A 14123-nucleotide genomic window follows, 5' to 3' on the forward strand; every position below is an offset into this window, starting at 1 on the left:
TGGAAACTACATCTATTTTATTTTTTTTTAGTGCAATGCAGTTGTGTCTGTGGTATCTTTATATTTTCTTTTTCCAGTCATTTTTTTTCTTGTTCCTCCTCCTTTTTTTGACTGAACAATTAATAATCAAATCAGAATAATCAATGATACAATCAAAATAAGAGCAAGTCCTTAGATAAGGTTGTGCCCATCTGCATAATCACATATGTTAATGTGATAAACCCCATCCCCTCCTATTACTCATTTGGCCCCAGTTTAAGACCTGAAGTCAAAGGAAAATTCCCCTCTGATTACTGGTCAGGTCTGAGACCAAATACTTTCCTGAAATTACACACCAATAACAGGTCCCTAAACTCTGAGATCTGTAAATTTTGGCAGAATAGAACAATTTAATCATAGAAGAAATTCCAGTGTGCCTCAGCAGTGACCACACTCTACGGTGGTGTAGCACACAGCTAAAGTTAGCACAGCACACAACCCGTGAGGTCAACAACAATTTCCTCCATTATAAAAAATTATGTGCCACTTGCACCCCTGGCAACACAGCAAAATTGCAAAACTGATTCCCCAGATGGACAAAGCTTCCACCCAATTAATCTAATTTTTTTCAGTGGTTCAAAAGCAATCTGCTTTAAATGAAAAACTAATGCTGCAATACTATGTTAAGGATCTGATCTGTCTCTCATCCATGCTTGGGTCAACTTGCTGTTTCATAGGTCTCACAGCAAGGCAAGATTACTCAAATACTATAACAGATTATAGCAGCAGATTATAACAAAGAGCCAGCAAGAGCAGAATATCTACTGTGTGTACACCAAGCTTGCTTTATTCATTTCACCTAGACCTTCACAGCTCTTATGTAAGGCAGCCATTTTAAGTGACTTTCACCGACGATACTTTTTTTGTTGTTGTTAAGGATGGAAGGAAAGTCTTTCACAAACATATCTTCCCTCTTATCTGAGCATAGTATTGATCACAGTATTTGTCTGCTACAGACTCAAATTCCTCAAAAGCCAGTCAACCACACAGATCCAGCATATTCCATCAGCTTAACACTTTATGCTGAATTTAACATTAAAGAAAACTATTCAGCACACATCAGGAGCTCTTCATGTAGCTGAGAAAAAAAAAAAGCAACCTTTCATCATGTTACAGAAAAATTAATTTGAATCCAGAGTCTTACCCACAGTCAAGAAAGCTTGTGTCAAATAGGAAGCAGAACAAGTATCATCTTCACTCTGCTGGGAACGTTGCCAGTAAACCCATTGTAACTAGGTCTCAAAGTTCGATCTCCAGCCCACTGGATTTTGTGTTTTGTTTTATTGACTACTCAAGAGGCAAGATCTTTAATCAATATGTTGTGAATGAATTTCACCATATCAAAGACTTTTTGGGATAACTCACATAGCTTTTCACAATTTCATCAACACAAAAGATTTTTTCATTGTTTTCTTATTGTTAGGCTATTTATAAAGCATACTTCCACTAAATGAGTTCACTGAATATGTGATTTTCATTACATCAGGAAAAACCTCGTAGGACTTGGAAATAACTATGTTTTTAATAGCATCTGATGGCACCATGAAGCATTGACTAGGATCATAGCCAATGCAAAGACACGACCCATGTGGTCCACTTATCATCAAGATAATCATTAAGAACACCTTCCTCATTTTCACCACTCTAAAGCACATGGGAATCTACAAAGGAGTAAGCAATTAGAGAAATAAAATTAAACTTTGTATTCCAAGTTATGGCAACTCTTTTCTGACTTCTACGTATTCCATGTGAAATAACCCCAGACATACTGTGCTCAAAAGCAATACTTTGATATGACCGCAAAGAATCAGCCACCACAGAGTCTTGGAAATACACTATATGATGCTCTTGTCCATCAGCTTGCCCAGTCTAACCTTCTTCCCCAACTACTCCAGTTGCACTATTTAACATAGGACAGTAGGATTTATACAGGGGCCTGTATGAATCAACAACAATTAAAAAAAAAACCTTCCAAAAAATAATCATCTTGTCTCAACCCTACGGTTGTTAAAGTAACCATGAAGGGAATAAAAAAAAAACAACCACTCAACCAAATTTAAAGAAAAGGAAGACTTAAAATATTTTGTTTAGCAAATGGAAGCGAGATAATATTAAGAGGAGACTGGAACAGAAAAGAGGAAAAAAGATAACATAGAAACTTGCTCTTGCTCCCAGCCTCAGACTTTCCTAACTCCTTTTGACTACCTATGCCAGGAAGACATTGCTTCTGTTGCTGCTTGCTTTTCCTCACAGAAATTCAAGCATAGGAATTCCACCCAGCTATATCGAGGTTAAAAATACTTTTTTTTAAAAAAAGCTATTATTAATATTTCTGCCTGACTTTTGTAGCAAAAGACCTTAGAGAAAATGTTTGTAGTCAAATTCTTGTGAAAACACCCTGAAAAACGAATCAAACAAAAAGATAGTGGAGCAACATTATAAAAATACATAAATTACTCAGTTTTTGAATTTCACACACATAAGATCGCTGGAAAGGAAAACAGTAATACATGAGAAGCAATAGTGCTGTTAAAACAATCAAAGACACCTATACAGACATTTGGTTTTTATTTTTATAAAAAAAGATCAGATTTATTAGTGCCAATGTATGTTCATAGTAAGGTAACAGAAACTAAGCTAATCTGAGTAGCAACTTACATCAAAGGATATCAAAATAATATTTCTTGTAAGTGAAACATAATACTTCGTTTAAACTTCATTCTTGTCAACTAGAAGTCCTCGTTATCTATGAAGCCTTTAAAGAAAAGTTGCTACAGTCAAACAGGGTCCTGATAGAACTTGGCACATAAAGAAACAATTCAGTTTTCACCCATACAGTACCTCTCACTCTAGCACTCATTCATACAATACTTACATAATGCGTATACATTATGACTAAAGCCATGTATGGCCTAAAGCACATAGAATATCTCTGTTCTAAACGTAACATATCTCTACATCAAAAGCATGTCACTGTATTTACAGCAGATGATCTCACTCTGCAGATGGGGCTTTTGCTTGAAGATCCTTTTGTTAGCGTATGCTAAGATGTCCAAGTCGTCAAATTATTTATCAAATTAGAGGTGTATCTACAGGAAGATCTGTCTGATCATGTGCGAGGATTCTAAGGCAATAGTAGTAGTTGTTCCACAGGACTAGCATTGCAACCCACTCTCCCTTGGAGCAGTAAAGCCTTCCTTCTCCAAATGCAGCCAGGCATAGTGAGACATTCATGATCTGCAAGCTGTTGGCTCAAAAGTTTAAAACTTCTTGGTTTGTTTTTGTTTTTAATGTTCATGGAATAGCACCATAGGAATTCACGCTTGATAACAAACAAATCCTGGGTCTGTTTTCTTTCACTTTTTTTCACCATCACAGAACCTCTTACTCCCAGAAAAAAACGTCTTTGGGAAACCTCCCTCTTGGATACTACTGCAGCTTCATTTCTGAGTAGCTAAACCGGACAATTAGATCATTCACAAAGAGGTCCAAAGAAATAAAGCTTAGCAGAAGTTCCAAATGTAATGCTGAAAACAAATTCAGTAGGAGGAGTTTCAGATGATCCTTGTCTATTTCTGTTTCTCATGGATACAGATTTTGATTTGGGACAGGTTTTCATCTCAGTCTCTTTCTATGTTCAGTGCAATATAAGAGCACATCATCAGAGATAGCTTACTTAACCAGTAACTAAACATTTTCAGATGCTTACATCGTCTAAATTCAGCCAACTAGTGATTGGTCAACTAGTGATGACCAATGTAACAGTTCAGACTTCTCAGTTATTAGTAAAACAAAATACTCTAAAGATCAGTTGTTTCAGAATTAGGATTTTCCAGTTTCAAAACACTGATAACCTGATATGATAGATGAATTTGTAAAAAATACAGAACAACACAGGAAGACCTTCCCATTTCATATCCTCTTTCAAGTCCTTGTATACACCATATGCAGGATACAAAGTCAAAGCAACTAGACAGAAGGACAGTATTTTGAGTGTGTGACCTGAAAGAGCTTTTTTCCTCCTGGACATCACACAACTGTCAGAAGGAAGAACAGTCTGCAGGGTCACTTCCCCTGAATGCAACTGATTGAATCTGCACGCATCTATGAGAAATGTCAAACCATGAACAAAAGCTTTTATTCTCCCTGCATGCAAAGTCCTTTCACAAGCTTTGCAGAGACAGTCAAATATGGAGCCTGCACATCATCATCTTGACTATTCCACTGGGACAGGTGATTTTTTCCATTTTTTTATTATTTTGTTTCAGTCTCTGGTCTTTTAAGTTGTCATTTCAACTGAACTCATATAAAAAATTTGTGCTAATAACTTCAGTTTAAAAAAAAAAAAGACATGCCTGCCTTCCTTTCCACTGTGCGTTCTTTCTTTCTCACTCTCCTTTTCTGGCATAGAGGTTCTTGTGTTATTTTTTGGTGTGCACACTATCTGGATATTTTATACTTCTGTATCGTATATGAAATCCTTTCTTGTTGATCGTATCATCAGTGTGAAAGTGAAGTAAAAGAGCTTCTCCTGCTGAATAAATTTCTTCTGGTGGCTAAAACAGATGAATAAAAAATAAATTATCTGTCCACTCTGTGTATTTATCCCCTTTATTCACACTTTTTTATCATGGATATTTCTCTATTCCTGTTATGCCTTGTCATGTAATTCCACTGGGTCTCACACAGTGTCATCTAACATCATCAGGCAGAATACTTCTATCTCATTCAGCTCGCAACCACAGGCGAGGAAATTTTAAGCCAGACTGAGGAAATGACAACCTAAACTCCTAAAAGCTGAAGGTCAGCTTAACTAGTGATGTCTGATTTTTTTTTTTTTATCTGCTGGAAGAAGTTTTAAAATTATCTACTATAACTTTTTGCTTTTGTATTAATGTGCACTCTTTCAATCTTGAGCTCTCAGCCTGAAAAGCATCTTTTCGCACAAGCTACATAAATGTGGCATCAAACTTTCTGAATCTGATTTAACTTCTCCAAATTGTATGGAGTATCCCTGCAATCTTTTCTTATGAGACAAAGAAAACAAAGTTCCTTGTTCTTTTGTCCTTCCCAGATGTCTTCTATAATTCTGTTGGAGTCATGTAAGTGACCGTCAGGACCATACACAATACTCAAAAATTTAGATAAACAACAGACTCCAGTACCTGTTTTCCACCTTACTCTTCATAGCCCTCATAGATGGCCTGTTTTATTACCAGCTAAACTACCAAGTCCTTTTCCTGAGGTTAAGAAGGTGGTAAGATATACTAATAGTCCCTTTTCCCACTTCAGTTTGGATTAATTTGCTTTCAATAACTTTTCTATTTAATTCTGTCTCTCCTATGTGGCCTCTGAAGCCATTCATCCATATCTTACCAGAACTGAACCAAACCAAACCAACAACAAACCGCGACCACCCCACCACCACCCCCCAGTCCCCCCCAAAATAATTTCATCCCAAGGCTGAAGCATTCTGCAGTTTGCTCCCCTCCTAATTGTAAAACATGGCAACTTGCACAGAAAAGTATTGTTTTGTGTAAATTAGTGGATGGTGGGTTCAGTTGTAGCATTTCCCCTAGAATATAATGCTTACAGTTCAGTGGTAGCACCTTTCCTGCATCTTTAAGTGTTCCAAAAATGCCCTAAAAGGATTTAAGTCAGCTTACAGGTAATTCATCCGAATGACAGATGTTTGACTCAGCACTGTGGCTGAATCAAAAAAGTGACCGATGATTAATTAAGAGCTCCTATCATCTCATGTAGAGTCTCAATCTTTTGTCTTTTATCTAGGTGTATGTATGAAAATGCACTTGCACTTGCACATACATAAAGAATTGATGAGGACTTGTAGGATCTTTGCACCAGCTTTCACAAGGCAGGCAGCCAACAGAACCATGCAAGTCTAAAAGAAGAAATAGGACACATCCTTTTCAGGACGTCACCTGGCCAATTTCCTCCAAGCCTCACAGTCAAAACATGTCAGAGATGCATATCGGTCAGGCTTTCTCAAGGTCCATATTAGTCACATACTTTAGGAGCAATATTTTCCTGAAATCAGATTTAACTAGTAGATGAGCATATTATAAATGCCTCTCAAGCACCCCTCCCCCCTGTAAAATGTGGCTTCTTCATTCAATTTGAAAGAAATTTAGAGTGATAATTTTCAACATTGGTGCATTTCTCTCTCTGTAAGGGAAAAAGCTGCTAACTTTTTTTCTGGATGCTTATAAACACTTCACTGTCAGCTACCTAAAGCTTAACATAACATTACAATACTTTGGTCAAAAACTACATAAGACTATTGTCGAAAATATTTCAAGGGAATACTTGTACTACAAGCCTTCAAATTTATATTAAAAAAAAATATATCTAGTATCTTTATTATAAGGTGTACTAACAGAACCTCATCCCTTCTTGACCCTTTTCTTCCTCTGCCCTGTGTTTCTCATTCTTTTTGTTGTGGAAATAGAAAGTTTAGTACCTGGTTACTTACCCCAGATCCACAAAATCGACCAAGTCTCACAGCTGTCTTATCATGACCATCAAAAAGCTCCATGTAATCGTAACCACAATCTGCCTCTTCTTCAACCTCGAAAGTCTGAAACATTAACTCAACTCTATAGCCACGGTCTGCCACCAGGAGCCAGTCGCAGTCCGCCTGAACCGGATAGTTGTTGTCACCAAACTGAGCATGCGAGTACAGATCTCTGGGCTTGGCTTCAGCTTTCAGTCGACCACCACACTCTAAATGGGGGGGAGGGGGGGGAAGGACGAAGAAGCTTATTCAGTGTAAATTAGCATTTTCTTTTCACAGATGCTCAGCTTTATTCAGGCTGAGTGCATTTTTTTTTTTTGCAACAAGCAGGTCAATCAAACAAGGTGTAGAGTGAAGTACTATCCAGTATGATTACAAATCCATCATTCTGAGTTTTTCCCATATAAATAATATAACTACAAAGAGTTGAGCATATTTCATAATTTTCAAGTGAAAGACAAAGAGACAAGGAACACTAAAGTTATAAGGAACGTTGTTCAAGCGGTAGGAAGTTCTTTGGGAAGGCACTTGAGATGTGCCAGCAAGGCAAGTGCTGTAAGCGGGGAATTCACATTTCAGTGGTGACAGTGTTTCAACATGGGTTAACGACACCATTTGCAAGTGGCAGGGGAGGATCGAGTGATCAAGTGCAAGTGTCTTTTGTTTCATAGGAATGTTAGCTTTAACCATGCAGTGCCTGGAGAGCCAGCTCAACAGTGAACGCCACTGCCAAGCTCTCTAGCTTGTTTGCTGTGTAGTTCATGGACATGAACAGGTCCTTGCAAAAGAGAGTGGCTGGGAGAAAGTTGCTACTACCAGAGAAAGTCTTGTAGCTGAAAGCCTGCTCTTGAGGCAAGTGTTGAGCAGGAGATCCTTGCCTTATGGCAAAGCCATTATTTCAGTATAAATCTCTATTTGTACACAGTAGCAAAATGTATGTAGGGCTTTAGAGTTTGTTAATAACTGCTCAAAAATTTCATAATTTAAATATGAATCAACTTCACTCTATAGTCAAATAAGCTGTTCTTTAGCCAGTTTGCTGTAGAAAAGAAATTGCTGAAAATGCTTTGAAACAAAAAAAAAAACACCCCACAAACACCCCCCCCAAAACCAGTAGCTAGTACTTCACCTCTTCTAAATATTTCCAGGAACTATAATTAAAACTTATATTCTATCCTAAATAGCCAGTGAATTCAGCTTCTACAGTAACTTAAATATATAGGCATTATGCATTTGCCAGTTAAAAGTGCTATTACAATGCAACCAACAACAGATGGAAAATTGTACTTAAAGAAAAAAACCCACATTTTTGATTATGCTTCCAAGACATGGGTGGAGGATTTTTTACTCTACAGGTACAAAGATTTCAACGAAAACAGCATAATTCAGTTTTGGTTTCCCATCAAGAACAAACCACTCCTTACAGCACCCACAAAAACACCAAGTGCAAATTAGCTTGAACAAAAACCTGAATTTCACAAGTTTAGATTCAATTTTTATAAAGAAACGAACTGATAAATTATCTGCATTTTGATCACATGTAGATATTATAAATTGATCATTTTATAACAATCTGAAACAAATTGCAAAATTCAAACATTTCTAAGCTTTGGTGAAGACATATTTTGAATTTGACTTCAGTGTCATGGACCCCGCCCACACTAAACACGACCAATTGCAATGTTATATCGTGAGGAGTCTATTTCAGCTGGGAATTAATGACAGCAATGAGCAAATCCATATTTTTTAAAAAGTGTGTATTTTTTCTTAATAAGGAAATGAAGGACTCAAACCAGGAAATACAAATTATGTAAGTAGAGTAATCCATTATGCATGGTCTGTTGTTCAATCTGAAATTTCAAAATTTTTTTTGCTTTTAAAGATAGGAGCACGTGATAAAGAAAATGTGTCAAATGAGATAGCTCAAACAGTTATTTCTCATTGGTATTCTAATATATTGATTTTCCCTTTTTTTTTTTACTATTCTTGATTTTATGTACTACTATTTTTTTTTTTTTGACTGGACTGTTGCCAGCATTAAGTACATCTCCTTGCCTCAGACATGGAACAGCTGCTAAGAAGGAAAGTGTTTAATGAACTGTCTGCATTTTTTCCCTCTGCTTGCTACAGTGGACAGGAGCTTAAAGGAAAGTTGTAGCCATACCAACAACTGCAGAAAATCGCAATTACCATTCTCCTGCCCTTCTTCCACAGAATATAGCCTTACATTTTAGGATAAAGTCTTGATTTTAGAAATTGCAAGTCAAATTTTCAATTTCTTAAGGAGTAGTTTGTAGTTTCTAAGTTACTAAATTTCATCAGTTACTAAGATGTAGTCTACATCCAGCCTGCACAATGTGGCACTGCCTTAGGACGTGTCAGATAGTCTGTGATGGGTCTGCACAGAACAGAACAGTGCCACACAGCACCGCTCGCTTAGCCTTGGTACCAGAACTAACCTAGCTGCACCACCCATTGTGCTCTCCACTGCGCAGGTCTGTCTGCTCTGCTGTAGGTATGACATACACATCTGACAGTAAAGAAATAAGTCTAACTTGTAAAGTGCCGTTGTTCTGACAGCTTTAGGTGAAAGACTTTTTTCTAGATCAGGTAAGGAACAAAACCCCCCTTTCTAGGGACTTTTAGGCTTCTTGCAAACATAAGACCAAATCAAGCAGTAGTCTCTTGACTGTTTAACAAGCTGGACAGATGGGAAAAGCTTAAACCTACACTACCTGAATTAGTGAAACAAGATCATAAATTTGATTCAGCATTGCCACCTTTAATTACAGTAATTTGGGAAGCGACACAGGATCGTAAACTGAGTGACATCTGAGATGCCCAAATTTGTTAGAGACATCCTCCCAGGGTTCACAGACAGAAACAGGACCTCCAGCAGACCTGCAGCCTCCTGCCACAGCGGCTGGAGGCCATGCATCATAAATGAGGCCATCCAGAAGGGAACTAGATGCCTGTGTTAGGGCAACCAAATCACTCCCTGAGCAATCATGTTTAATGTTCTGTCAGGAGCACTTTTAAAAATGTCTTCTGGATGCATTATGCCTTTTCTGAGAGTGGAAAATGTAACAGAATCTCTTTCTAAAACTGTGTTGTGCTTTAAAACCAGCATTTCATAAGTTTTGCTTCACCCAGGAAAGCCTTTCTATCCGATCTATTTTTTGAAACTTTTCTGCCTCTTCTGCTACAGTTTTATCCTATTTTTTGAAATATTCAATGAAAATTTGGAATTTGGATAGTATTTCAAGCAAAAAAGTTTCACAGAAGGGAAATCAACATCATCTCAGGATCTACTAGAATAAGAGGCCATTAAATCATGGAGATGCCAGGAATGTAGCAGCACAGACACCTTTGGGCAGGGCATCCAGTTACTTTTTCACTGCTGCTATATTACACAAGTCCTTCTACTGAGTGAGTTCTGCCAACAGGTCAGAAGTGAAGGAAGCAGCTTCCTCAGCTCTCCCTGTTTGTCTGCACAGCTATGCAGCACTGAGTGCAACCTTGCCTACTTCCATTGAATAATTATTATTTGTTAGAAAAAATAAAATAAGGAAACACAATCCACTGTCTATATCCTTGTTAGATATCTATTCATTCACATGTGTGTCCCAAGCACAGAGGTGAAACTCCCACAGAGCATCTATGTTTGGTTCAAGACTGCATGAAAAAGCTCCAAGATCTGAGTTGTTTCCCATTCAAACACATGCTGGTGACATGCTATTCAGCTTAGTCAAAAGTTTGTGCAACAGCAGTTGACAGAAATAAATGTCTTCTCTTAAGGAGGTAAACTATAGTTTTTACAACATTCTTAAAAACTGAGCAGATTTTATTCTTCAGACTTTCTCAGAAAAGCACTATTATACATGCTAAGAAAGTCTTTACAGTTAAGGCACATAAAACTCAGCAGTTATGAAAAAATCCAGCAAGCCATAACATAGCTAGCAATCTTTAGAAGTTAGGGTGTATACATTTTAATTTCTTTCACATAGCAAGTGCTCCAATTTGCAAAATGAGAGGAATAAATGAGACAGTAGTTTTATGACACCTGTTTCTAACAAGAGTTCTGACCTTTAACTATTTACCCCGAGGTAATTTAAAAATGAGTAATTATTACCATTTCTATCTAATTTTCCATCTAAGGGAAGGGGTTACTGCGGTAGGGAAGGCAAAAAATGGTACGCTTGTAAAAAAGGATTTTCCACAAAAAAAAAAAAACAAACAAATTGAATTACAGGTAGCTAAAATTTTCTCTTTCCAGACCCAGATCATGAAGAGTGAACAGTTCATGTACTGTTGCCTACAGTCTTTCTCTGAAAGGGAAATTAAATTAATAAAGTTTTAGAACTATTGTTAACAAAGCAGAAGGGAAAAAAAGATAAAATACTAACACTGAACATCAACTTGACAAATATTCTAGGTAATATCAAATAATATTAACAGTGACCTTGACTCCTTTCTTCTATTAAGAACTGCTACATGTCTGTAAACCTTATCTACTAGCACAGATATTTATAAATATTTTCTGCATTAATATTTATTGACAAATACTGGATGAATAAGAACGAACTTTGGAAAGTAAAGACAAACATTACAGCTGAAGAAGAAAACAAAGAAAAAAAAAAATATCCTCGAAACTCCGCGTCTTACAGCAGGCACTGGAAGTTCAGAGATTCAGCACTAGGGGCCACTGTAAGCCAAGCAACGTCGGGAAAATAACGTACACACTATGAAAATGTCACAAAGTATCTGTTACTGCAACCGCAAAATACTATTTTCAATTTCAGTGATTTCTGCCAAAGAACAAAATTAAATGGTAAATATGAAGGCGTTTATACTCTTAAAGTCCTAAGAAAGTCTTCAGTATTGTTTCTCTTCTTTGGCTTGTATTTTCAGCTCTCTTACAGGAAAGTAATCGCTGTTTACACAAAACTCAGACTTTTGTTTAAGTTAGAACAGGAAAGTAGTAGAGGTGCATCACATACCCCAGTGAAATATTGCCATTACAAACACAATAAAAATCTACTGAATCTTTTACAAACTAATGGCATGAATCCTAAGAAATATCTCTTTGATCGTCTATGCCAATATCTTCTTATCGGACTTCGTTTCAAAATCTTTTCATCGCTTACCTGAGAGAGAGGGAAGGAGAAAGAAAGGTCTAAAATATTAGAGACTACTTTCTGCAATCTCAGACTTTTCCTACTGTTCCAAAGTTTTAATTAGATTTAGTTCTAACATTGTTTTATCTGTTAACCATCCCATTCCTATAAAAGAAATGCCTGAATATCTTCCACTAAAGAACAAAGGGGAAGTTATTAGTAAAGCACATCCTGATTTTCTGACCTGTAGAGTGTGTTGCTTGGAAGCCTTTTCTTTGAACTGATGCATCAGAAATAAAACGGAGAAACATTTTGTTTCCAGTAGCAATAAGAGGCTCTGGTATCTTATTGCCACATAAGCGTCCCAGAATTGGTGATTTTTCATTTTCACCATCAAACACTTCCAAGTGGTCATATGCACATTCTTGATGTTGTTCTATCTCAAAGTCATTGAAGGTCTGGGGGAAAGAAAAAGCAAAATGACTCAATGAAGTACTGTATTTACTGTACTTATATGGCACATATGTACTGTTACTATACTTCAGAAAACAAAGTAGAAGTAGTTAAGATGACAGATTTAACATTACCGTCCCTACAAGCCTGTCGCTTTGAATAACATACTGATTTTGAGAAAGTGGAATAACAATTAAGACAGTGAACTTCAAGAGGGCATCATCTTTCATATAGAAAGTGATTAGAATCTTTATAGTCAGCGACTATCATAGAACCTTAGAATGTTTTGGGTTGGAAGGGACCTTTAAAGGTCATCCATAAGAGAATATTAAATTTAGAATGCAGTGGCCTTTCTGTTGAATTTGCATTGTTTGCAGGATTGTTCCAAATTTCACAGAATAGTCAAAACAGCAGAAAGCTGGAAATTATTGGTTCCTCAGATAGTTGAGGATTGAAACATCTGCAAAATACAATGCATGCCGCCCACCGCCCCCCCATTTTTTTCTTTTAAACTTACCTCACACCACAGCTAAAGCCTTTGAGAATGGCCTTTACACATGAATGGTTATGCATGAAAGTTATATTTTCTAATCTATTGTCTAGAGATCTATTTTTTTATTATTACAACACTAACAATACTTCAGGCTGCACCCTTCATGTTAAGACCACATTTTTGCTAGCAAAAATCATTGTGAAAAATAACAAAGTTATGTTGATTGTTTATTAAAAAAACTTCAGCAGACTCTTTGGTGTCTTCAGGTCTCCCAAGAAAATCCAAATTGCTGCCATAGTTTGAACACAAACTGGAGCTCACAAACCTCACTTCTTTTCAATTCTATGATGATTCTTCTACACTTAAAAACATTTATCTTAGTTTCTGAGCTCGTAGGGATTCTCAGTTTCTCTCAGTGGTCATGACAGCTTGTAAGAACAAATTCAGGTCTATTAAAACTTACAAATTGCAAGTCCTTTGGAGCAGAGCCTGGCCAACTTACTTTTAAAAACTTTTAGAATTTAGATTTCTCAAACTCAGAGCATCCAACAAAAGCTACTTCTGAAACGTATATGCCATACCCTATGGAAACTGCTAAAACACATACAACTAATACCAGCTTTTCAAATATGGAAGAGTATCTTCCAAGACTGGACTGGTCTCAACAAATTTACTTCAAGGGGACATCTGAGAGATTTCAGATAGGACTTTTTGACCAGGGCTAAATTTCAACAAGAAACCTAAAGCTTAATATCCTGTAATTTCTTCTCATGTAAACACTGAGAAGGCAATATACATGTACAACTTTGCAAATTACTACAATCTAAGGTGAAATTCAAAGTCTCTTTTGTTCAACAAAACAGCAGAAAACAGTGCACTGAGTATAAATGCTCCCATGAGTAGTCATATAGCTGACTTTATAAAAAAAAAAGCCCAACAAACATGTAATGATTAAGAAGCTATAATTAAAAGGAATAAAACTGAACTGTCAAATATCAAGCAAATATCATAATTACGCATTCTGCCTAGTACACCAAAGTAAATCTGACCTACCAAATCCCTTGTGGCATTCAACCAGCGTGAAATTGGATGGTAATTTATATTAACAGCTCACCTAAAGGAAATATAAAGAGCTAACAAAGTCTTTTGCCCAAAGAACCAGAATATTCAGAATAACACTTTTGTTTTGTGAAAAGTGAAGAGTTGCACGAGGCAGTGCATAGGTTCATTTCATAAGAAAGCTTGGGGTTTTATATTAAGGGATTGAAACTGCAGAAGCAGTGAAAACAGCTGTACAGTAGTCCCTCCTGCTGCTCTTAAATTGTAGTCAGCCATCCTACTTTTATGATGCCAAGTACGTGTTGTCATTTATATCCAAATAAAATCTGATGGATTAAAAAAAAAAAACAACAACCAAACAACAGAAAGCTGAGAGACTGACTGTAAGGGAGTTAGTTAAATATAGAACTGAGTCAAGCCAACTTGG

At 36.7% G+C, this 14123-nt stretch overlaps 1 protein-coding gene across 1 annotated transcript in view; it reads right to left on the reverse strand.

Annotated features, from left to right (window-relative positions):
* Window positions 1–4460: 4460 nt before the first annotated feature.
* Window positions 4461–14123, reverse strand: part of TLL1 (tolloid like 1) — a 139775-nt gene continuing 130112 nt past the window's right edge. Inside the window, exons 19-21 of the mRNA XM_086463938.1 lie at window positions 11936–12149; window positions 6533–6783; window positions 4461–4595 (exon numbers count right to left, since the gene is read on the reverse strand). Of these exons, the coding sequence (XP_086320064.1) occupies window positions 4461–4595; window positions 6533–6783; window positions 11936–12149 (600 nt within the window). The remainder of the gene's footprint in view (window positions 4596–6532; window positions 6784–11935; window positions 12150–14123) is intronic.

The sequence above is a fragment of the Leptosomus discolor genome, chromosome 4 (genome assembly GCF_034619465.1).
Source record: "Leptosomus discolor isolate bLepDis1 chromosome 4, bLepDis1.hap2, whole genome shotgun sequence".
NCBI classification, from domain to species: Eukaryota; Metazoa; Chordata; class Aves; order Leptosomiformes; family Leptosomidae; genus Leptosomus; species Leptosomus discolor.